This window comes from Anastrepha ludens, chromosome 5 (genome assembly GCF_028408465.1).
Source record: "Anastrepha ludens isolate Willacy chromosome 5, idAnaLude1.1, whole genome shotgun sequence".
NCBI lineage: Eukaryota > Metazoa > Arthropoda > Insecta > Diptera > Tephritidae > Anastrepha > Anastrepha ludens.
In genome coordinates, this window is record NC_071501.1 from 54,709,627 (window position 1) to 54,734,427 (window position 24,801).

The 24,801-nt window shown below is 35.5% G+C and overlaps 3 protein-coding genes across 4 annotated transcripts in view; 1 reads left to right on the forward strand and 2 right to left on the reverse strand.

The window, feature by feature from the left end:
• Positions 1-5,073, forward strand: part of LOC128865223 (very long-chain specific acyl-CoA dehydrogenase, mitochondrial) — a 36,891-nt gene extending 31,818 nt beyond the window's left edge. Inside the window, exon 5 of the mRNA XM_054105349.1 lies at positions 4,788-5,073. Within this exon, the coding sequence (XP_053961324.1) occupies positions 4,788-4,928 (141 nt within the window). The 3' untranslated portion in view covers positions 4,929-5,073. The remainder of the gene's footprint in view (positions 1-4,787) is intronic.
• A 5,075-nt stretch (positions 5,074-10,148) lies between these two features.
• Positions 10,149-13,096, reverse strand: LOC128864506 (uncharacterized). 2 transcript variants are annotated; one of them, XM_054104204.1, is made up of 4 exons: positions 11,831-13,096; positions 10,882-11,378; positions 10,433-10,822; positions 10,149-10,361 (listed from the first exon to the last, which is right to left on the reverse strand). In XM_054104204.1, the coding sequence occupies exons 2-4, from the start codon at positions 11,163-11,165 to the stop codon at positions 10,223-10,225; spliced, it is 813 nt and encodes a 270-aa protein (XP_053960179.1). In that variant the 5' UTR covers positions 11,166-11,378; positions 11,831-13,096; the 3' UTR covers positions 10,149-10,222. The 2 variants fall into 2 exon arrangements, with proteins under 2 accessions (XP_053960179.1, XP_053960178.1); XM_054104203.1 differs by having other exon boundaries at positions 11,560-13,096.
• Positions 13,097-20,942: 7,846 nt separating this feature from the next.
• Positions 20,943-24,801, reverse strand: part of LOC128863107 (insulin receptor substrate 1) — a 45,534-nt gene continuing 41,675 nt past the window's right edge. Inside the window, exon 9 of the mRNA XM_054102056.1 lies at positions 20,943-22,420. Within this exon, the coding sequence (XP_053958031.1) occupies positions 20,986-22,420 (1,435 nt within the window). The 3' untranslated portion in view covers positions 20,943-20,985. The remainder of the gene's footprint in view (positions 22,421-24,801) is intronic.

The window sequence follows — 24,801 nt, forward strand, 5'->3', positions numbered from 1 at the left end:
AAGTGGTGGAACAAAGCAGGACTAGCCTTACCATCTTGAGCGAAAACCACAAAGTTACCTTAATATGGGTCCCAGGACATCGGAGCATTGAAGGTAATGAAAAAGCGGGTGAACTGGCAAGAAGGGGATCTGCCATAAATAACGCTCTTGCAGAATCGGTATTTATACCACTAGGTGCAGTCAAGATTGCAATTTCCCTAAAATCGCAGATTGTAGATGGAGAGACCAGACAAAATGCAAAATTAGCAGAACGTTATGGCCCACCTACAACCTTAAGCAATCGTCAACATTGATAAACATGAAACGACGGGACGCCTGGAGACTAACGGCAGTCATAACTGGTGTTTGGTCTGTGGGAGAACAAGCAGCCAAAATGGGCATCCCTCACAACACATACTGTCACAGTTGTAAACAACCAGAAAAAGAGGAAACAATCTTCCACTTCCTCTGCGAATGCCCTGCCCTGTGGAAGGACAGAATGTTAACCCTGGGTAAACCGCTGTTCAAGAGTCTAGAACAGCTGTCTGGCTTAGATGTCAACGACCTGATAAGGTTCCTGAACCGCACAGACTGGATATAGTCATGCTGTAAATAACTGACAAACAAGTTGGTAACGAGAATGTTCAAAAAATGGTGCGGAAGCGCTAGTTGAATTATGGAAAAATCACCACTTAAACCAACCAACCATGTGTATACGAGATTTTATTCGGATTCTGCGATACACTCGTTTCGACAAAAGAAGTCAGAGGAGTCAACGTTTGCAAACATACGGATGCTCTAGTTTCAGCAGTTCAGGACAAAGTTATTGAAAACAGTCAAAACTGCTTCAAACCGGGTGCTCATATTGCCGTGGATGAGCAACTGTTTCCAACGAAGACCAGATACAAATTTACTTCGTATATGCCAAAAAAAGCACATAAATTTGGCATACATTTTTGGCTCTCGTCTGAAGTAGAGACGAAATTTGGCTAACCGTATTTAGAAAAAGACGAGTCTCGAAATGCACCAACCTCCCAAGCAAGTTTGTCGTAATGAAACTTCTTGAAACGTATACCAAAGTATTCCTTTGGCGTCAAAATTAAGGTCTAAAAATACTTCGTTGTTTGGAACAATACATGCAAACAAAAGGGAATTTTCGAAAACTTCCACATTTCTCAACCTTGTACCAATCCGATAGATGCACGCTAACCGTTTATAAAAGCATACCAAATAAAAAAGTGCTTACACTAAGTACAAAGCTTAAACACATCAAAATTGATAAAGCTGCTAAGAAATTACCTGAAACTGTATCGTTTTATAATATAGCCGGAATAAACAGCTTAATATATTGTACAAAAACACAACAGGAGAAAATATTTCACATTCTCATAGACTATCTGTTTAGATTAGTTGTTGTTGTTGTGGCAGCAAAAACATTCCCCATACATATACGAGGAGTGCTGCTGAAGTGACAGTCCTTGACCGGATATATAGTAAATCTGGTTCCCGTAACGTAGAACCGACTGTCGGGGGCAGGTATTTAGATTAGTAAAAGAACTTGCTTCAAAATTTCAGACGTCACGGCAAAAACTACACGAATATAATTTTCCAATTACAAGTGTCACGGTTTCTTTACGCAAATGATACCAAATAGAGTATTGCAATAATGATCAGACTACATATATTTGTAATACATGCAAAACAAATATATGCGGAGAGTGTACACACATGAAAATCTACCTATGTAGAAATTGTGACCGACAAACTCTAAACGATTAAGTATTTTGCTATTTGACGATGTCTATAAATTCAATTATCTATTACAACTAATATTGTTCAACTTTTTTTGTATTTTTTTACGAGTGGAGAAGATCGGAAGTCACAATAAGCAGTTTTTCTTATACACCAGTCATTTTGACTGGTTTTGGTAGAAATAGGTATATTTAAATAGCTGGTAAATCTAGTGTTAATGAGTGGAAGTTACATACCTAGCTGATTTCCAGTGAAAGCTTGGTGACATTCGGTTCAGAGGAAGCCAAGCTATTGCGTCTAAAGTGTCAGTATGTTTGTGTCATCGGTACAAAAATGAGTTTCGAACAAAGAGCTAATATCAAATTTTGTTTTAAAATCGGTAAAACGTTTACCGAAACATTTGAATTGATGAAAAAAGTTTATGGCGATGATTATCTTTCTCGTGCCAGAGTTCATGAGTAGTACACACGTTCGTAAATTTATCAAAAATGAACCGAAATCATCGTTGAAATTCAAGAAATCGAAGTTGAATATCTCCAAAACATCGATTTATCACATTTTAACTGATCATTTGGGCTTACGAAAAATCTGTGCACGTTTCATTCCGCACAAGTTAACTGAGGATAAAAAATTGATCATAATTTAACATTCGAAAGACTTCATTAAAGAAGTGAGAAAATTACGAGAACTTCCTTTACAATATTGAAACTGGTGATGAAACGTGGTGTTTACAACATGAACCTGAAAGCGTCAAAGTGCCGAATAGAAGGCCCAGATGAGCCACCACCCAAAAAATCGCGTTTGGAGCAGTCAAAAATCAAGTCGATACTCATTTGTTTTTACGATTCCAAGGGGATTGTCCACATGGAGTTTGTGCCAATGGGCCAAATCGTCAATGCAATTTTCTATTTTGGCGTTTTGAAGCGTTTGTTCCATCGTATTCGTCGAATTCGCCCTGAATATCGCGAAGGAGGAAGCTGGCGCTTATTGCATGATAATGCACCATCTCACCGGTCCATTCTTGTGACTGATTTTTTGACTAGATATCACATTTTAACCATCAATAACTCTCCGTATTCGCCTGATATGGCTGTGACTTCTACCTATTCGGAAAATTGCATTGGCAATGAAGGGAAAATTTTACGTCCGTAGAGGTCATCTAAAAAGCTTGTACCGACATCCTGAAGGATATTCCGGTCAATGACCCGAAACACTTTTTTGAAAAGCTTTTAGATCGTGCAACACAATGTATCGAGGTCAGAGGGGACTATTTTGAATAAATAAACTCGAAGTTATCAGAACAAAGCTCCTGCCGTTTCCATTTTGGCTCAGTCTTGTTTATTTTGGATTTCACCTTGTAGAATGATAGAATAGACCTCAGATGAAGTATTGCGTATTGCGCCCTGAAACTTGATGAGAGGTCAGAAACGAAACGGTACGAATAGGAGGTAAAGAAATGTCAAAATCATATAAAAATGCAAATGATAGACAAATTTGCAAACGAGTGTAAAATTATAAAATAAATAATATTTATTTATTAGTTTATTTTAAATAGTATTCGAGAAAACATAACGAAGTAATTTAATCGAACCAGCGGAAAACAGAGCAAGGATATTGAATATCGTAACAAATCGTTATTAAGTCTTATTTAATATAATAAATTATTTCAATATTGTGTGAAAGTAGTTAAGGAAAACAAAAATAGCTCTATTAACTGAAAGGACCAAGTAGTACATTAAAGTAGAATTCATACTACACATCACATCGTATCGTGGACGGACGAATTTCGGACTACTCAAATTCTCAACTGGAAACAATAGGAAAAGCAACCGCAAGATTAGAGACAGAAAATTTTAAAACAATACACGAAATAAACGTTAGCAAGAATTGAAATGATGACTCGGACACGAAAGTTTGTAATAAATTGACATTTTCCTTGCATATCCCTAACAATATAGCAGATTAAAGCACATTTGAATAATTTTAAAATAGATAAAAATAATAGAGAACAGCAATGAGCAGAATCATTTATGAACTTATGGATATTCATATGTAACAAATAATATATTGTAGTTAAAATCCTTGGAAGTGATACTTATGTGTGTTGAATCTTTTCTACAATTTAAATACAAAATAGAAATCTTAAAAGAGGAAATTGTAAATATTGCTTATGTTATATGCTCGATAAAAGCCATTCATATATTCTGTTAAATGATGAAAACCCCATTGCAAGGAAAATAATCGGTAACGAGAACATCGCTCCATTTGTGAGAAAACCTTAAGCCGCACACCACAAAATTGAGGAGAACCTCGACCAAAACCCAACAAAAGGCGCCACTATATATAATATAATATAATGTATCTACATATTTTCACTTCAAAGTGAAGGATATAGGCTCAATCAATTCCGAGCAAAAACCAAATAATTGTATTTTTTCTCTATTATATTGTATTTCGCTTGTTTAAAATTCGCTAGTATAGGGTTTTTCAGTAAGAGCGCTTCAACTTTTGAACTTTTTTGAATAAAACACAAACGGTTTGACTTTTTTAACTATTTTTTTTTTTATTATCGAGTTTGAACATATACATTTAAGTATGAAATTCGATTTCTTTTGCATGACCACCGCGTGCACGTTTTACGAAGTCCAATCGTTGAACCCAATTTTCGACCACTCTTTTGCATAAATCGGCCGAAATTCCAGCAATTTCGCGTTCAATATTGGCTCTGAGCTCACAAATCGTCGCCGGCTTGTTATTGTAGACCAATGACTTTACATAACCCCAAAACGGGACGGCTTGTTAAATGGACCGTAAAATGGCCGTAATGCTCTTAAAGTAGCAGCAACAGAACGATTATTTTCATAAAAAATTGCACGATTTGCAATCGTTGCTCAAGTGTGTAGCGTTCCATGATGAAATGTATACTAATGAAGTTTACAAATGACAAGCCCTATCGGAAAAAAGTTGAAGCGCACCTATTGAATAACCCTATAGTACCTTTTGCTTCTATAATAATTTATTAACACCCAATATGTTATTTTACTTTACTTTTTCAGGCCTCAAACCGTTGTACGGATAACCTTCGGAAGTCGACTGCAAAATCTGAAGTGGAACTATTTAACATATTGGCTGAAATAGCTAAGGAAGTCAATAATAGTGGTGGGGTAAACACCACTCATGTCCTAACAAGTTCTTAGTAAATCTTATTTAATTTTAGATCTTTATTATATGTATACTTTTCCTTATTTTTTCGAATTCTCACTAAGGTTTTAACACACATTTTTTCTATGAACTGAAAGAAATTACAATTAAAAAAATTATGAACGTTTTCCAAATTTTTAATCATTTGCAATTTTTTTTAATGGTACCAAATTTACTTCAAGAGAGGCTGGCGATAATGACCTGGTCAAGTTTTGTTTACCAATACGTACAGGACTTCTTCAATCGTGGAAAATAAGCTAAAGTTATTAAATAAAAGCATATATATTATTTGAATAGGGTAATACTAACTATTTTAATTTCATCGTTCGAAATAAAGCAAACAAATTTTTCGGAACTTTTTACATGTTATAATACTTATACACCTGTCATAATACTTAATACTCGAGCTTTAAGTTTCACAAATCTACCAAATGGACAGTAGTGGTTGTACAGTTTTACCTTAAAAACTACCAACTACAATTCAAGTTTCAATTATTTTTTTAATCCGCCAATCAAGAATATAATATAAAAATTAGCTCTTGTTTAATAAATTTTGTAACTTTTAAAAATCATGAATATCCGATTATTCTTAGAATCCAAATCGGTAATAAGCAGCATTTCAATATCGTCGGCCATGGTAACCGAATAAGTTCTGCCTGATGACCATTCGGCTGATCCAGGTTCGAAATTATAAAGGGTTTTTCTTTTGGAGATTACCCCTCTGAATATACATATATACATTATATATATAGCTACCAATAATGTGGCGATTTGATTTCAGTGTAGCACAACCACCACTGGTGCATCCAAAAACACAAAACTTACGATCAAATTGGTGAATCGTTGTTAAAGCAAAAGAGTGCAGACAAAACGATTGCTGTTTCGCTCTTTGACTGTCATTGGTAGATCGTTTAATTACACCCGAAACGTATACTCGTATAGTAAACGCAACAATGATATCACCTAATTGCAAAAGCAAGGACCATAGAAAATAAAACGATAAAATAAAAAAAAAAATAAAATGATACTTCTTAGTTTATGATTTTTAAATACATATACTTACACATATCCTTATACATTTGAGTAAATAGGAATTTTTCCCTGGATTAGCCCCCTTTTCCATTTCATTATTTGTAAGTATAATATCTGAAAAAAATACATACATACAGGCCCGCCGAGAGGAGGTGGTATTATTGAGCCTACTTATTTTTTCGTCTCCCATCCGCCGGCGAATATATGTACAAGCATTCGCAAACCGACTGTCGACAAGAACTGAGCGAATGTGATACTAAAACAAAAACATGAACTCGCCTTGACACCACATGGCAAAACACAAGTTTCCTGAAGATACCAGTTGCCACATCTAGAAATTACCATAATTATTAAGCACATGTATATAAGCAGAGATGCACACGGATAGGGTATTCAGTCGTAAGTTAAACGTGTGAATGTGGAAACGTAAAGTAAAGCGATTAAGTGTTGAAATTAATTAAAGCAACCTGACTTTGAAAACGTAACAATATTATTGAATTGTTAACTATTTGAAATTATGTTGAATAAAATGATATAAATGCATTATATTAATAAATATAAATATATAAAATAAATATAATAAATAATAAAGAATTACAATTAAAACATGTAGGCATAAGCAAGTACAGTTATAAAAAATTTAGGAAGTGTTGGTGTTTTTAAACCAGACCCAAAAAATACCTGAAGACTGATCATTGCGTAAAGCTGCTGCAGTTTTAAGGGAAAGTGGTGTTAATGTATCCAAAGACACGATTCGTAGACGTTTGTGTACAGAAGACCTCAAATTCCGAAGCACATTGAAAAAATACTTATATGAGCTAAGCAAATTCAAAACCAAACTGGGTAAATGTAATATTAACGGATAAACCTTCTTTTTGGGAGAAAACTTGCATATAACGGTACTGGTGTAATGCTGATAATCGATAACTTTAACGAACTGTGAAGCATCCAGTTAAGGTTCATTTTTGGGACTGTTTCTCCGGAAAAGAATTTTACAACTTACATATTTGTGTTGACCTTCAATTTGAATGTAGTTTTGAGCGAAGATGTTCGGAAGAACTGTCCAACCTTGGATTTTACAAGAAGACAACGATCCAAAGCATCGAAGTCAAAAATGTTTAGACTGGAAACAGCAAAATAGGTTTGGCCTTCACAGTAGTCTGGAAAATGTATTCCAAGCAATTCAACTTTAGCGAATAGTCAAAAGATACAGACACAATTTTCCTCCTTAACACAGAAATGTGGCCATGAAGTTTGTTTAAGTTTACTACGACACACACTATCACAATTACTATACAGCTCAGCTTTTAGCTAGAAGCTGTCGATTTTTAATTGCTGTAAAGTGTTGAGTAATCTATAAATTTCAGAGCATACAAATAATTTTTCGATAGCGCTAAAAATCAGGTTACTCCGATCAAAAGTTCTATTAACCCTGGATCACTAAACATTCGTCTAATAGACTAAGCACATTTGCAGTTTTGTGAACTGGAAATATTCCCGTCAAACCACCTCGCTAACAGACCTTTCATAAGTACTTATAAATAATAAATAAATAGTATAATACTTCTTAATTTATACTCTGTCAAAAAAATATCGGGAATCGTTCATTTAAAAAGCTCAAGACAAAATGTAGACATATATGTATGTACTAAATTTTTTTTTGTTGGAACGTTGGCACAACTGTTCTCTATAGTGTCGCAGAGTTTGAATGGGATCTGTCAATCAGCTTGTTTTTGGCATTTAATTATATCAGTCAACCCCAGGTGTGCTCTGCGATTTTCACTATGGATAAAAATATCGAACAAAGAATTTTTCTTAAATTTTGTATTTTGAACGGAATTTCGTATGCCGAATCGTTGAAAAAACACGAGTCTACGAGTAGTATAAGGCTTTTGCAGAGAGCCGAGAAGTCCTGGAAGATTTGCCCCGATTTGGTCGCCTATCAACGTCTTCAACGGATGAAAACGTCGACAAAGTCATGGAAATGGTGCTGGAGAACCATCAAACCATCATTTAAGTTTGAGGGATGTAGCTCGTGACCTTAGCGTGTCTCACGAATCAATTCGCAACATTTTACACCATCAATTGGGCATGAGACGCATGGTTGCTCGACTCGTTCCAAGAGAGTTGAATTTCTTCCAAAAAATTCATCGGAACAAGGTGGCAAGTGAATTCGGACCCAATGTTTATCCAGCGCATCATATCAGGTGATCAGACGTGGGTATATGAGTTTAACATGCAAACCAGTTGACAGGCGGCTGAATGGCGCTATCCACATGAGCTGAAACCCAAAAAAACACGTCAAAGTCGGTCATGAAAAAATAGATCATCTACTTATATGTGAACGTATTATAAGCTTTGGTAAGATTTTTGGTAGTAAACATTTAAGAATCTTGGGATGAATGGAGTATTTAGTTTATCCGCATTCGATTTGGCAATTCACAATCATCGACATATTTGAAACAAAAACTGAACATCACAACATTTGTATTAGAACATTTACTGTCACAACATATATTACTCATAGAATTCGGCAAACGTATTATATAAATTACTCATTTAACACAATTACATTAACAGAATCAGAGACAGAATGTTTTTTGTAGACAATCCCTCCCGATCTCATGAATTCTTATCCACGTCTGGTTTGAACTAACCGCCATAATGAACTGATGCTAATAATATTGTAGTTTTCTTAACTTAAGTGCTTTACTATAGTTTTCTGAGTTTTAAAGTTGCCTCCAATTGCAGTACGCAGTGTTGCGTTGTTAATCATATCTTTCATACAGGTGTTGAACCATGACCGTTCACTGACTGAAAGAGTGGAAATTAATTTGATCATAACTATGTAGGTAGCATCAGTTAAATATTTTTTACTTAAATATAACTAAGCATTATTATGCAAACCATTTTGTGAAAATTAAATACATTTTATCAATTTCAATACAATTTAAAAATAAATGGCTATAAAAAAATATTATATACGATACTTAATAATTACAAAGAAGTTTGTAATAACTTAAACCAATTTGCCCTTTTATGGGGCAAGAACTAGACTTACCTGGGTACATTTCGGTACAATAAATTTAAAAGTACAATGTAGGAAATAGGAATTATTCTTTTATTTTATCCCAATAAAAGTATTTTAACTTTATCTAAAATAAACAAAAAAGTTAAAAATTTGAAACCTTTGTAATTTTATTACTAAAAATCACTTACATATTTATTATATGTGTATTCCTATTGCGTGAATGTATTAGAAAGAGAGTGAGACCCGAGAGGGAATGAGAGAGGGAGAAGAGAAAGAATATATATCTAAATAAATTCACAACACTTTCAGCAAGGTGGATTTAATAAGGTGACAGCATTCACCCAGCTGAATTTTTCGCCGTAGGTATGGCTTACGTCAAAATGATATGCTTTGTTTGTATGTATTGGTATGTTTACATTCGTATGTTTACATTTGCTTGCTGATTTTGACATGATGCTTGCACCAAACGCAACAACAAATACATGTAGGGTTTTACTTATATGTGTTTGCTGTCACCTGTAATAAATTCGCCTTGACTTTCAGAGAATGCAAATACAAAATTTACAAAAATATGTTGCTTTCTTTCGCTCAACTATAGTAATATGGCGTTAGTGCTGTACGTTTACGCGTCACTCTCTTTCTCTCTCTCTCTCTCTCTGTTATATTCTCTCGTGGAAATGCCCAAAACCAAGGCGAATTTATTACAGGTGACAGCAAACACATATAAGTAAAACCCTACATGTATTTGTTGTTGCGTTTGGTGCAAGCATCATGTCAAAATCAGCAAGCAAATGTAAACATACGAATGTAAACATACCAATACATACAAACAAAGCATATCATTTTGACGTAAGCCATACCTACGGCGAAAAATTCAGCTGGGTGAATGCTGTCACCTCATTAAATCCACCTTGCCCAAAACGTTGTATGGCCTTGCAATTTTACTCTCCATTCTCGCTCGTCCATGGACGTCTAAGGGTGCGTGCCAGTGCTGCCAGAATCTTCCAAGCTAAAATTGCTAGATTTTTGAAGAAAAATTGCTAAAAGTTGCTAAAAATTTTCTGAAAATTGCTAAGCCATTAAAATCTTAATTTTCAACAAATGTACATATTTATTTAATGAAATGTAGAAATTATTACTGAAAACACTTAAAAATAAAAAAAAAACCAAACAATTTACATTTAAAATTCATTACTTAATCAATTTATAAACTAAATCAGTCTTAAACTAAAGGATACTTAAAATATTGTCTAGCTCGACAGCTTCACATACATCAGAATATTTTTCACTGCTTGTTATTTGACTCAAATATTCATTTGGCAGGACATAATTATGGCAACATTTGCCATGTCTTTCTAGTCCATATCTGTAATAATATTCGAAGTTAAATATGTTCCATTTGTATTTTGGTGAAAATTATTCAAAATTAAGTCTTACCTTATATACATTATTGCATTTAATGTTTTAAGGCTCATGGCGTTGCGTAATTTGCTCTTAACGATGTTCATTTGTGAGAATATCCGCTCAACTTCTGCATTCGACCACGGCAGAGAAAGAATTTTTAAGGCGAATTCCGCTAAGTCGCTAAACGGATTATTATTTCCAGCGTCTTTGTACTTAATAACTTCCGTCCAAAATTTGCTGGTGTCCTCTACAAACTCCCATTTTATAAAATTAATTTTTTCAATTTGCAATTGAATATTTTCAATGTTTTTACATTCAAAATATTCTAATACTTTGAAAATTTCTTTACTTTTTGAAACTTTTACAATGTTTTGTACAGAAAATAAATTTACCAGTTGCATTATTTCTATATTATCTGGCAACCTAGAAATTGTAAAAAAATTATTGTAAGATATGAACTTAAACCAAAATTCCCATATTACCTTTCACGTAGTTGGATTATTAATTCTTTAACAAATTCCATGCAAATTTTTCTAATTTCCAGCTCCTGTGATAGAAATTGAGCCTCTTTAATTTTTTGCTCAAAAGCATAGCCCAAATACATATTAGGCACTGCTGCATTTTCCAAATCATCTTCTAAAATGTTAATTTCATGATCTGGTGGTATTATTTTAGATTTAAGCGAATTTATGGCCACAATTACATCGGAAAGTAATTGGGTTGGGTTTCCATTCCGTGCTTGGAAGTTTTTATTAAGACTTTGCATCTCTTTTAGAATTGGCTTTAAAAACACCAAATACAGATAATTTGTATCGTCTTTATACAATCCGTTTAGAATGTGAGCTTTGTGACACTTTTCAGTAGTAGCTGCTAACTCGAAATGCAGCTTCAGCTCCGTCCACTGATCCACGATACGAGAAACCGCACTCTCTATCGACAACCATCTTGTGTCACATACTCTCGGTATTTTTAAGGGATTCTATTGTATTAAATAAAAAAAAGCGATTAGTTTAAAATAGGAAAATCAAAGAAAACAGACATTTAACAATTACACACACAAAACAACAAAGTTTTACTGTATCTATCCATTTTTAATACATTAGTTATAGACAATCACAATTCGGATTATTTTTGGTTAATACATATATTTGTATGTGTACCTTGTTATCATTTATGCATTGATACACCTTTTTATAATTTAATTGGCGACTACAACTTTTCGAAAACCAGGAGTAAGTCTCATGCACAAGAAATTCCAGGTCTCCAGCATCGATTTGCTCGAGTCCTAGAAACGTTGATACTACATCCCATTTACTCTTACTGAAGTAACAAATAGCAACTCCTTAAGATTTAACAATATTTACAATTACATATTAATTAACATAAATACATGTATATACAAGCTAATATTTACTTAGACAAAAAGCTTACCAAGAATTTTTTCGACGCTGATGTCAGTAGACTCGTCCAATAGAAGACTAAAGCCTGAGTCTCCGATGTCGCTTCTTAAATCGCTAATAAAATGCATTGCCAGTACATTTTTAATGATGTAGGTGCACTTCGTTCTGCCTAGTTTTATATTTGCAGCAGCTTTGCAAGCTGAAAACTGCTCAACACACAACTTCGACAAATGATCACTTGTCGCAATCGCTGAGTGTTTGGCAATATGCAGACATAGTGCTGCTTCCTGCTCCTGCGTTTTGGTCGACTTTGGAACGAAATGCAACTTATTTTTCTGGGTACATGCGCCCATCACAGCTACATGTTTTTTTGAGGCAGCGTGGTGGCGAATGTCAAAAAGCTTTGCGCCTATTGAGGATTTGCAGTAGGCACAATATGCTCGCGTTGGATCAGTGCAATCCTTGCGAATCCATTGCTTAAACTCCTCGTCTTGAAGCCAGGCATCACGAAAATTTTGCTTGTAGACTTTTGGCATTTTGATCGCTTTGCTATCACCAAACAAATTCAAAGAGTTACCATACACAATAAAGTTGTTCATATAAACGAACCACTGAAATAAATACATGTTCCGATATCTTTGCGAACCGCTTTCATCGTAATTTGTGCAATCGATGACAAAAAGGTATAAAAAATGAAAAAACTCTGAAGAAAAATATAAAATTTGCGTTTTTTATAACAAAATTGCTAAAATTGCTAAGAAAAAATAAAAAGTTGCTAGATTTGTGGCTAATAGCATTTTATAAAGAAAAGTTGCAAATTTTTTTAAAAGTTGCCAGATCTAGCAACTAAATTGCTAAACTGGCAGCACTGGTGCGTGCATGTCAGAGATGCGATAAGCGATAAGAGCGTCGATAAGAGCAGTGACAAAAGCATAGCGTCGAGCTTTAGTTTTGTGTGGTGTATAAAACAGAGCTGCGATAAGAGCGTTAGTTGCATTTGAAATTTAAGTTTTGAAAAGTGAAGAGCTATAATATTTATAATACTGAGTGATTCAAAGGAAGAAAATATGTTGTTGTTGACGCCTACTGCTGCATATTATCATCTACATAATACTGTAAGGGAAAAACGTCAGTTTTCGGCGCATCCTATAAACCAAGCAAGACTACAACTCGGAGAATTTCACCATCTCTATAATAGTTTGAGACAGGATCCAAAAAAGTTTTTCGAATGTATGAGAATGACAACCGATACATTCGATTATATTCTGTCTCAAATTTAGGATCGACTGCAGCATAATTGGAAAAACTGACACATCAGACCAATTTTGCAAGAGGAGCGATTGATGCTTACAGAAAAATTAACATATTCATTGGTAAATAACAAAAAAAAATGAAATATTTTAAACATTTAGAATATTGTGAATCTAAATCGGATATTCATTGTTTTGTGCATTGTCATCACATCTAGCCGTGGTGTTTTCAATATAAATAGGTATTGATTTATTAACCAGTTCATGTGTCAGCTGCAAAACTTTCATCCTGTATTCTAGTTTATGCAATGAAGTAATATTTTTCTGATGAGATTAGATGAGGCAATAAACTTTTACTTGCCACAATTTATCCAAAATGAACCTGTTGTGGTGATTTGGATCTTTTTGATCCCAAATTGCAGGTTTTAAAAATACTGCACCTATAAATTCTTCTGTGTCCATCATCGATAATAGCAAAGAAATTACTAACCTATAATTTCTACGCTCTTATCGATGATAGCGAGCGAAGAGTGAGTTAGCGCGCTGCTCCGACATGCACACTTCTATTAAAATACATACATTAATTTTCTACGCTTCGCTCTTATCGACGCTCTTATCGCTTATCGCATCTCTGACATGCACGCACCCTAAGAAGTTTCAATTCAAAAAATCAATTGATCTAACAAAATTATGTTACGATATAAATAACGATGCATTTATGTTTTTATACATGTAGACGTAATAGGGAATACAAATAAACGATTTTGCACCGCAAGGGTAGAGGCATGTAATGTTAAACATTTGATTAGTAAATTCACTACAAAAAAACACAGTACTATTTAAACATTCTTAGCAACACAAGTCGCAACTATCAAGCGAGTCAACTTTTCTGCTAGCTAAATTTGCTTGAATTTATACAAAAAATGTAAGAGTATAGTGAGTATTTTCAAATAAATATTTTGAATTTCGGTGCAACGCCCTTTATTACACGTATATTCCTCTCCACTTAATTCAACTATTTGGTTATCCTGTTATGGGCACACTAATGGTGTTTTATTTTCTCGCAATAATATCGCATTTATTCCGCCCTGGGCCAGCGCTGTCAAATAAAGTTTTTTAAACTGTTGTACTCTGGCCAGTGGAATGTGTGGAATTTTCTAGCTCTACAAAAAGTGGGGGCAAGGGGTGTTCAGCTAATTATTGTTTATCTGTGTACACAAGTTTGTCAAAATAGTTGTACAAAAGCTTTAATTGTTACCGGCCATCGCATCACAGCTGGTTGCAGTTCGGTCGCTACTAGTTCAGCTTGAAAGACGTTGCAATAATTGGGAAAACGAAAACAAAGCAAGATGCTTGGGATATACAAATATACAGACAGTGAATCTATGTACTACCGATCTAGCTGCCATTTACGTCACTTTTGTTTCAGCCTTCGAATATCTGAACATAGGCATCTGGCTTAAGTTATCAAAAGTATTAGTGACAATCCGAAAAAGTGATAAGATAGCAAAATTGCAGTATTCGGGCTGAAGAGCAACCCGAAGCCATTCAAAAACAGCCATTACATGCATTGAAAATAACCGTTTGGTCCAGCCTATAGGATGGAGGAATCATCGGTCCATATTTCTTCAAAGACGGGGCTGGAGCCAACGTATCAGTGAATGGCGAACGCTATCTTGCCATGAAAAACAACGTTTTAATGCCGGAAATTAACACCCGTGATCTTCACAACATTTGGTTCCAACAAGACGACAGAGGGCGCTACTTGCCATACAGACCGTGAAACAGTGGACTTACGGCGTCGTCGTTTCGGTGAGCAATTTATCTCTCGTTTTGGACCAGGAGATACCAAAATCGTGTGATATCACACCTTTAGACTTTTATTTGTGGGGGTATGTTAAGTGTAAATTGTGGATTACCCATCTTTGATTGAGGCATTGGAAGCCACCATTACTTAAGTTATTCACAAGATATCGACCGAAGTCCTCCAGCGAGTCATTGAAAAGTGGTGATTACGGATGGCCAAATTACGACATAGTCCGCCGTCATTTGAAAGGGATTATCATTGAAAAATAGAGGTCAATTGTTGTAAAAATAATAAAGATTGCCCAATTAATTTAATTTAAAATCTGATACCTCTAAATTGATCACCCTTTAGTATTAGAAAAGCTAAACTAGAATCTTATCCTTCTGAAGATTAAATTATTGTGAACGAAAGTCTAGCAGAAATTAGATGAAACCGTTGAACATTTGATCTGTGAAGTTTCACAAAAATTGGCTTCAGCTCATTGTTTACTCTTACAGTTCCTTCACATATGCAGCAATTAGGAATAAAGGGTATGTTCAACAATGCATTATAATGCGCAACATACCATTTCAGAGTGAGCAGTGCGTTCAAAAATGCAAATATGGCAGTACTGCAAATGCAACGCGTTCTTAAACGTCATTTTTGTATCAAAAGTCGTGCATTATTTGCAGCAAAAATTTTCACACTGCCAATAAATACGCTAGTACAATGTCTGATGAAAAGTGGGTATTTAATTATTTATTTTAGCTTTTAATACAAAAATTGATGAAAAATACGATATTTAAACTTTATTTTATTATACTTTTCTTGGTTTTAGTGATTACTTTAGTACAACGGAGATAAAATTACTGCTCAGAGTCCAACTGAGCATGGAGAACGAGTTCACGTCGGGAAGGAGGAAAAAGAGCGTGCTCTGTGCTAAGGTCGTAGAGGAAGTAAAAAAGTTAATAAAGATTTAAAAATAGATAGAAACATCGCCCAGCGAAAATTTTATTGTTTCAAAATAAGACTTATTTTTAGGTATTTTCCGTTTTGGTATTAAACTATTGACAAGATATGTCCTTCTTTTAAGCTTTACACGGTTTTTTTTTCTTAAATTTAATAAAAGACTATCGGCTTTTTCCTCACATACATCGTCCATGACCAAACTTAGTAACAATTCCATTTTCCTGCACAGCGCGTTCATAAATGCAACAAATCTATTTGCAATTTTTCAACAAATCTATCAGTTGCATGAATTGTCACATTGACAGTGCTGCCAGCGCTGCAAGTACTGATCATTATAATGCGTTTCTGAACATAGCCAAATCCACAAAATTATTCCACTGGTTCACATATGGCAGATTACTTCTAAAGTTGATAATCAGCTGTCAATACTGCTTTGAAAGGTTTTTCTTCATAGAAGTTATTTTGGTGGAATATTTCGGTGTTTTTGGTTTGTTTAATTATTATTAACGATATGAAGAAAAAACAAGGACAAGGAATAGCTAATTTAATTGCGCAATTGGCTGCTAATAAAAAATAGTTGGAGGAAATCCGTAAATGACGTTTACTGAGGTTTCAAAAAATTATGGCACCAATACGCGTTCGAAATTCGATATTATATTTTATAATAAGTAATAAGAGGGCACACGTATATGGATACACGCTTTTTTCTGTTATATGAATTCATAGTTAATAATATCTAACAAACATTTTGTTAGAATTATGCCTACAAACCTGTTTTCTTTGCCGGCATCCATTTTATTTTGTTTTTACTTTGACATTTTTCTTTACACTCGAAATAATGATCTATTACACACATGATTCAATTATACAAGGTTAAGTAAAGTTTGACAACTGATTTCGAATGCTACTTAATCCATTGATGCAATTTGGAAGCAAGGGAACAAAGGGCATAAGTTTATCCCCTTTCTGAAAGTGTAGTAAAAAATTGAAAAAGGCCGTTGTAAGCCATAGAATAATTTTATGTTATTTTATAAGTGGTACTTAATTATTTATATTTTTAACTTAATTATTCCCATGGATTTGTGTCATATATATATGTATTTTGACCATGCATCGGATTGGAATCTATATGTGCCACTTCTAAACCTACACTGAAGTAATAAATTAAACAACTAGAGAATAGTGGAAACTCTTAACGAGGAAAAACCACTTTTATTTCGTCACGTCCGCTAATCATGCATTTGATTTTTTAACGAGATTACCTGCAAAGTTACAAGTATAAAATCTGTGTTAAAAAAAGATAAATTTATATATACGCAGAAACACAAGTAGACGCCCAAAGCATTGCATACTTTACTTACAATTATCTTATCGAATGCTCATTGTTCTCTTCTTTTGTTTATTGCACCGGTTAAGATGCTTTATTCGAAAGTGCATCCGGCATTTAAAAAAAAAATCGTTTAACATCATCGCGTAAACTCACGTTTTCACTTAATGTGAACAATTTTTGTAAGAATGATACCCCACCGTAAAGCTCCCTGCCGTTGAACTGGTTAAACGCTGAATCTAACATTTTAATTTTGTCCAAGAACTCGGTGCTTGGTTTAACTAATCCGCCCTTAGATAAAGTGTCAACCCAAGTAAATGTAGGCTCATTGCATGAACAATCGGTCAACTTTAATTTGCGTATTATGTAACCGCCAATATATTCAAGGGCATCTTCGTGTAAGCTATCAAAGTCAGCGTCCTCATTTAATGAATCGTTGGCGAAGAGAGAGTCGTCTGAAACTATCTCATCTTCTGTTAGCAAACTTTGTAAAGTTTCTAAAGAAGTATCATTGAGACGGAGCCAGTTAGTTTCGTCGGCCTCAACATTGCCACGATCAACTAATATATACATAAGTATTTCGTGCTGTTAATAGAAAGCGTTAAGTTATTCAGAAATGAGTAATATATGCCTTCATTCACCTAATAAATATCTTTGTAATCTATATTTAAATTCCATAGGACTAGGATTGTCATACAACCCGCCTTTGGCACGCATTGCCCCGAAAAAATGCTCCAGTACATCCTGATTTAATCGATAAGTCAGAATGTACTGAAAGCAGTACTTTTCCTGAACATAACGATATAAGTCCCTGAGGGACTTGTTGCTTAGTTGTATTCCTCTTTGAAAAGGCAAAAGAGGCATACATTTCACAGAACTTTCAATAGAATTGAAAGATGCGAAAGTCTAAGCAAAATGGAATAGACAAAACAGTATTGCCTGCTAACTTTTTCAGCAAAAGTTTTAATTTCTACGCTTTTGAGTACTTTTTCTTTAGAATTTGCTCTGAAATAAAAAGTAGCTTTTCCAAGAGGACAACGCAGATTTATTAAGTAGCTTCAAGATGGCTAACACAGGGTGAAAATTAGGCTACTTACATCACCTTTAATTATTGCTTCATGTATTACACAGAAAAAAAGAGTTTGGGAGAGAAAATTTGTGTGGGAAATCTCGCTTTTTAATTACAGATTGGGAGTTAAGCACGAAAAGTGGATCGTCTGCTTATATACTACGACTCCATACCAAACCAAAATGATTGGTATAATCGCTGTCTGCCAAGTATGCTTTAAGAAAGTTAAAGGGTCGCTCCGCGTAAGTTCGAGTTGTATACACCACTCACGCGCAAAACATCCCAGAAAATTACAATATTTTTAAGAGAAAAAATCTGAAATCAGACCAAGCTTGCTTGTTAGATCTGAACTGATCGAGATTTTCTTTATTTTGTTTGCGACACGTGCTTTTGGGTCAACGTAAGCATATGCCAGGGGTAATATTGTAGATGTCTTCACGAAATCCGTAAGCTGCACCCGCCCAATTCTACGAGAAGTTTTTTGTGCGTTAGAGAAGTACTTTGGTTACTACAGCTACCGTATTATCACAGAGGTACGTGCTTTACTTCTCTCGTTGCAGTGGTATTACCAAGTCTAGAGTGTAAATCGCGTCCTAAGGATGTTAATCGAATCAATAGAACATTCAGACTAGACAAAGCTTACTCAAGTAGAATTACAGGGTTTGATTGAAAAGTAGTAAGCCTTATTTTTTAAGTAGTTTTATTAAACCTTTTGGCTTATACAACTAATATTCCTAAAAATAGGACCCTTGAGCGTCAATAAACCGCTGGTAGCAGTCCTTCCCCTGCAGGAAACATTTTTTAAACTCATCCGCCGGAATCGCGTTCAATTCGGCTCACAGTTTTTTGGATCGGCTCGATGGAGTTGAAACGCCTCCCCTTCAGCTTTCTTTTCAGGCGCGGGAGCAAGAAGAAGTCCGGAGGGGACAATTGTCTAAAGTATTATCCTGTTCGTCACTTTCCAATACTTCACGACTCTTTTCCACACGCAATTGCTTTTGTTCATCAGTCAAAACCTTTGGAACCAATTTGGCACACACTTTGCGCATTTCAAGTTTTCCGATCACGATTTCCCTCACATTGTAATAAGTTAAATTTAATTCTTCACTGATCTCACGTAGACTAGCACGACGGTCAATGTTAAAAAATTCACGAACCCGGTTCACATCTTCGTCTGTTTGCGTCGTCGAAGGCCTTCCAGATCGCTGTTTGCCTTCGACGTCCTCCCGGCCTTCCTTGAACGACTTGTGTCACCGTTTTACCTGGGCACTGGACACAGATTGGTCCCCGTAAGCCTCCTTGAGTAGCCCAATGGTTTCGGTACTCGTTTTGTTTAGCTTTACGCAAATTTTGATCGAGTAACGTTGCTCCAACGATCGCTGCATTTTCGCCACTGCAAAATCCTAACACACTTTTAAAACAGCTTTCACGCGCGGAGCGATGTTGACTGCACCGCTGTTGCCAGCGAACTGGGACCGGTTTCTAGTGGAAGGTCTAACGATCATTTTCCCCCACCAGCCGATTCGGTTGATCGCTTAACGCCAGACGCTCCGCGCGGGAAGGCTCATTACTTTTCAGTCCCACCGAACTACTTTTTGGTGTAATTAAACGGGGCAGTATAGTAGACGAACCTACCGAATTTCTGGAAGATGAGATGCCTAGAGTCTTAGTTGGAATGCGGGACAGCGCTTTGAGGAATATAAAAAAAGTCACAGGAATATAGTCTACAATACTTCCTCGAGAATAATGTGCCTGCCAACATGTACTCATTAGGTGAATTTGTGGTGATTAAACATGTCGATACCTCGGCTAGAACAAATCTCATGCAAAAATGCCGAATGTATGTAGCAAGTAAAAACCTACCAAGCAACCGCTACGTAAATAGGGACATATATCATTGTTAGTTGACACATTTGCCTTACGATGGCATTGTTAAAACTATACAAATTTGGAAATGACTTTCATCTACTGACGAACGCAATCATCTCATTTATTCATCCGCACCAGAGGGCCACACAGTTCAATAGATTTATTAGGTTGGTCGCGATTTAACTAAATATTACTTCAATTATCCGATGCCTAAATAATATATATAAGTAGATTGCAAGATATGCTGCGTACCTGTAATAAGAAGGACGGTCACTCTATTGCCGAGTTGAGAGTGAGACGACGTAAAAAATGAAATAAAATATTAATCAGGATTTTGTAGCGAAATCCTAAAATTTGAATAAAATGTAAGACAACCCAATCAAAATATAATCATTGTAGATTTCATAAATTAATTCCAGCTAGATGTAAAAAATCTCCCTCTATGCATCGGTGGATACATTTATAAATTCGGCGTCTCTTTTCAGCTCCTCTCTTGAAGGTAGGGTGTTGCAAACACTTTGGTAAAAGTTTTGGTCGGTAATGCGAACTCAACCGGTTCGAAAATTTTGGTAATTTATCTTTGGCCACTTTCAGTCGAGGTTTTGAACTTGTCTATATTTTTAAAACTTGCCTCTTACTCAAGAGCATGGAACCGTGCTGTAAGTACTACGCGATAGTAGGGCATTGGACACCTGCCAGTGTATTATTCTAGTTTACATCCCCCTAACCCACTTTTTTCCAGCTGTCCCTGCGCACTTTATCTGCAACAATAGGTAGGTAAATAAGGTTAAATATTTTTTCTTTCCGTATATTGGCGTATATCTTCTGGAACGATTTTCGCCAAAATTTTTGAAATTAAAAAAGAAATACAACTGAGACTTGTGAATAATTTATTTACATATTTTTCTTCGATGCTTCAATTATTTAAGGTTTTAGAAGATGACGACGAATCGGAAGAATGCTCAAAATCTATTTTAGCATATGAATTATTTACCGTATTTATAATTGTTGAAAGATCAGCATCGGTTTTATGGAAGTTTATGTTTTCTTTGGTACTGCTTTGAGGCAAATCTAACTTCGCGTAATACAATTCATAACTAGAACAAACTGATGAAGCTATAGGTGTGTTAGTTTGCTGTGCCTTACAGTTCCCAAGTAAACTTTCGTTTGCTCTGTTACCGAAACTCGTTAATGTTTGTGGCTCATTAAATCGCGTGTTTGCCAAGGATTTACATCGGCTTGGTACCGGATCAGATGACAACGAAGACACATTTGAAAACACAGGACACTTTTCGCTAATTCCAGGCGATGGCAACTTTTGTTCTTTATCTGACGAAGATACTGCTTCCGTAGATTCTTCACTTTTAACCGGAAGGCTTTCTGATAACGTGTTTTTCAAATTATATTCCTTATTGCAGATCTGAGACTTCTTTGAGGGTTTGATACTTTTTTCGGCATCTAAAATAGAAAAACTCAATTTCTCTTCGGCACTACTATTTGAAGATGGTTGCATTGAAAGGTTGGAGTAAATGGACGAAAGGTATGCAATGTTTTCACACTGTAAGTAATCAGGCTCTTCGAAGTGAGTTGTTATCTGATTAGCACATTTTCCTTCACTAAATGTATGATCCAGCTCTTTAGGGCGAAGACAAAGAGGATCTTTTTGTTTTTTCAAGACATTTTCTACAGGAATGTATTTTCCTTGGGCTGCATTTTTAACTTCTTTTATTTTTACATTTGTCGCTGTTAAACTATCATTCGTCTTTGGTATTTTTACAAAGCATTCGTTAGAAACAGGCGACGTTGGTTTATTGATTAAACAATCCACTGGCTTCATTTCCAAATATCCACTTTCCCCATGGTCTGGTATTTTAGAAGAAAAAGGCCGGGAATAATCAAATTCGGATTTTGAAGCCGAATCATTTAAACAGCTGTTGGTATCTCTTTCAGGTACAGCTTTACCATGTGTTTTATGGCTTGAACTTTTTGAAAAATCTATCTCCATTAAATCGCTCATACAATCCATTGGAACTTGACCATTTTGAATCAAAATAGGAGCACTCGTAGACTTTTTATCACAATTAGTGTTTAAGTCCGATTTATATCCAGCTTCGTCAGTACCAAAATTCAAACTGTTATTGCTAATACAGCTTTGATTGAAGCGCGATCTGGGAAATAAAACAGCGCGTTGTAGGTCACATTTTGGAATTTTCGCTCGGGATCCAACAGAAAATGCTCGGACTCGGACTGCATTCGTATCATGTAAAATCTCATTCGAATTACCTAAACGTTTAACTTTGTTCTTGTCTATTTTACTTCCAATTGAGTATGACCGTTTAGGGCGTTCCTCCCTGCAATATACAATAAAAAATAATTATTTTGGGAGATGAGAATGTGTAAGATTAATTTGATATAATTAGGAGTTGTTTTCCAATCTCCAAAATGTTTGTGATCAGAAATACTGGCTTGAACTTCTAAAAAAAATATTAAATTTGAAATAAAATTAAAATATTGATTTTATTTAATATAATATTACATTTTTAAGGAGCAGTATTCTATAATAAGGAACTTTGTTTATCATAAACACCGATAATACTATCAGCCTTTAATCACTTATTTTAATTCAATATTGACAAATAGTTTTACTGCTATGCATAGCTACCAAGAACCTGCACGGGCATCAGCTGTCCGTTAGTTGACTAAATGACAGTCCAGAATATTGTTTACAAGCGCACGGAAGCATTTTGCCGAGAGTAGGTAAACGCGAAAAAAGAAAATCAGTAATGGATTTCAGACATAATGGTGTGATTACATTATATTTGGCTGGAAAATCTCAACCAGCAATTGTTCGTAAGCTCGAGCACCTTAAAGTAAATTGTATTTTTGTTTATCCCACCATTACTCGTTACAATGATACTGGGAAGCATCGCGAAACGTCATGGAGGTGGTCATCAAAAAAGACTGCAACGTCACGTGAAATGGTTCAAAAAATTAAGAAGCGACTTGAGCGAAATCCCCGACGAAGTGCCAATCAAATGGCGAAAGAACTGAAAATATCTGGCCGTAGCATCCGCCGCATACTGAAAAATGATCTTAAAGTCAAGCCTTACAAGATAAAAAAGACGCATGATCTCACACCAAAGCAGCAAAAAGTCAGACTCGAGAGAGCGAAGGACTTGCTTCGCTTGGCCAAAAGCGGTCAATTTCCAAACATTGTGTTTTCTGACGAGAAAATTTTTCAAATTGAGCAATTCGTGAGCTCCCAAACCGATAGGGTTTATTTGACCGACCGTTCATACGATAATTTGAGTCGTCGATTGGACACCAGGAGGCAACACCCGCCACAGGTAATGGTTTGGGCCGTTGTAACCGCATAAAGGCGCTCTCAAATCGTTTTCATCACACCTGGCGTCAAGGTAAATGCGAAATATTATTGGGAAAGTATTCTGGAGGTTGCTTTGAAGCCGTGGGCAGACAAAGATTTCGGTGACAGAACTTGGCACATTCCCACAAAACTCGAGTAAACCAAGAACGGCTAAAAAACCACGTTCCGAACTTCATAACGTTCACACAATGACTCTCAAATTCACCAAACACAAATCCAATGAATTATTCTCTTTGGGCCATTTTGGAGAGCAAGGTCCGAACTAAAAGATAAAGCGCTCAATTATCCGCGAGTGGGTCAAAATACCTGCAAGTCACATTCAGCTTGCGATTCGTTTCTGGACCGTCGCAAGGAAATAGTCGAGGCAAAATGTGGTCATATCGAGCAAAAGTAAATTGATTCTTAATTTTGTATTATTTTCATACATTTTTTACTTAGAATTGAATAAAAGTAATTTTCAAACTAAATATATGGACTTTTTAATTGGTTACACGTCAAATGCCGGACCCTGTAGTTACATTTTTTATTATTTGCAAATATTTGATATATATAAATAAAATGTGTACAAATATCATTTTAGACACGCTTTCAAAATGATCAACACAATGAAGCGGCATTTTCAGTTTAATCTCGGAATAAATTTCAACAACCCTTTCCGTTCTGACCAAGCAGATTTAAGTATGCCATAAGGGCGGCTAAAAGATCCAAAGCGATTGCTGGGTACACACATCGGAGGAAAAATCAGCAATAAGCTTGATTGATGCCTAGCAAGCATGTAGTAGAGGTGGTCAAAGGACAAGGTGAAACAGTAATTGCGATCACTTTAAAATTCTAACCGGTATTTTGGAGCTTTCCCTAAAGGGCAGTGTGGAAACAAGGCGTTGTCCCGTTAGGACTAAGCGAGTGTGTGCATTGATCAGTCACCAGGGGGATAAGATCAAAGTTTCTGATGATACTTCAATGACCGTAAGTGATGTCAAGTCTGTAGAGCGACAACAACAACAACATTGGCTTCTATGCAAAATCTGTTTCTCTCAATGAGGTTGACCCATCGTCTAAATTTGCTCAAGCGGTAAATAAAATATGTGTCTCTCTCATCGCATGCTAATGGTAAGAAAAGGGTACCATGGGGGGAAGAAGAAGATCTCTGCCGTGAGGATGGGCACCAGGAAGATGTTCGACCTAGCAAACATCTGATCTTAGCAACCCTTTAAGGATACCCTCAAATTAACAAAAACAAAATAGATCAGAAGGATTCTGGATTTCTGCGAAAGCATTAAAAAAAGCTTTAAAGGAAATTGATTACGGAAAATTTATCAAAAAATCCGATTTCTCCAAATTACGTCC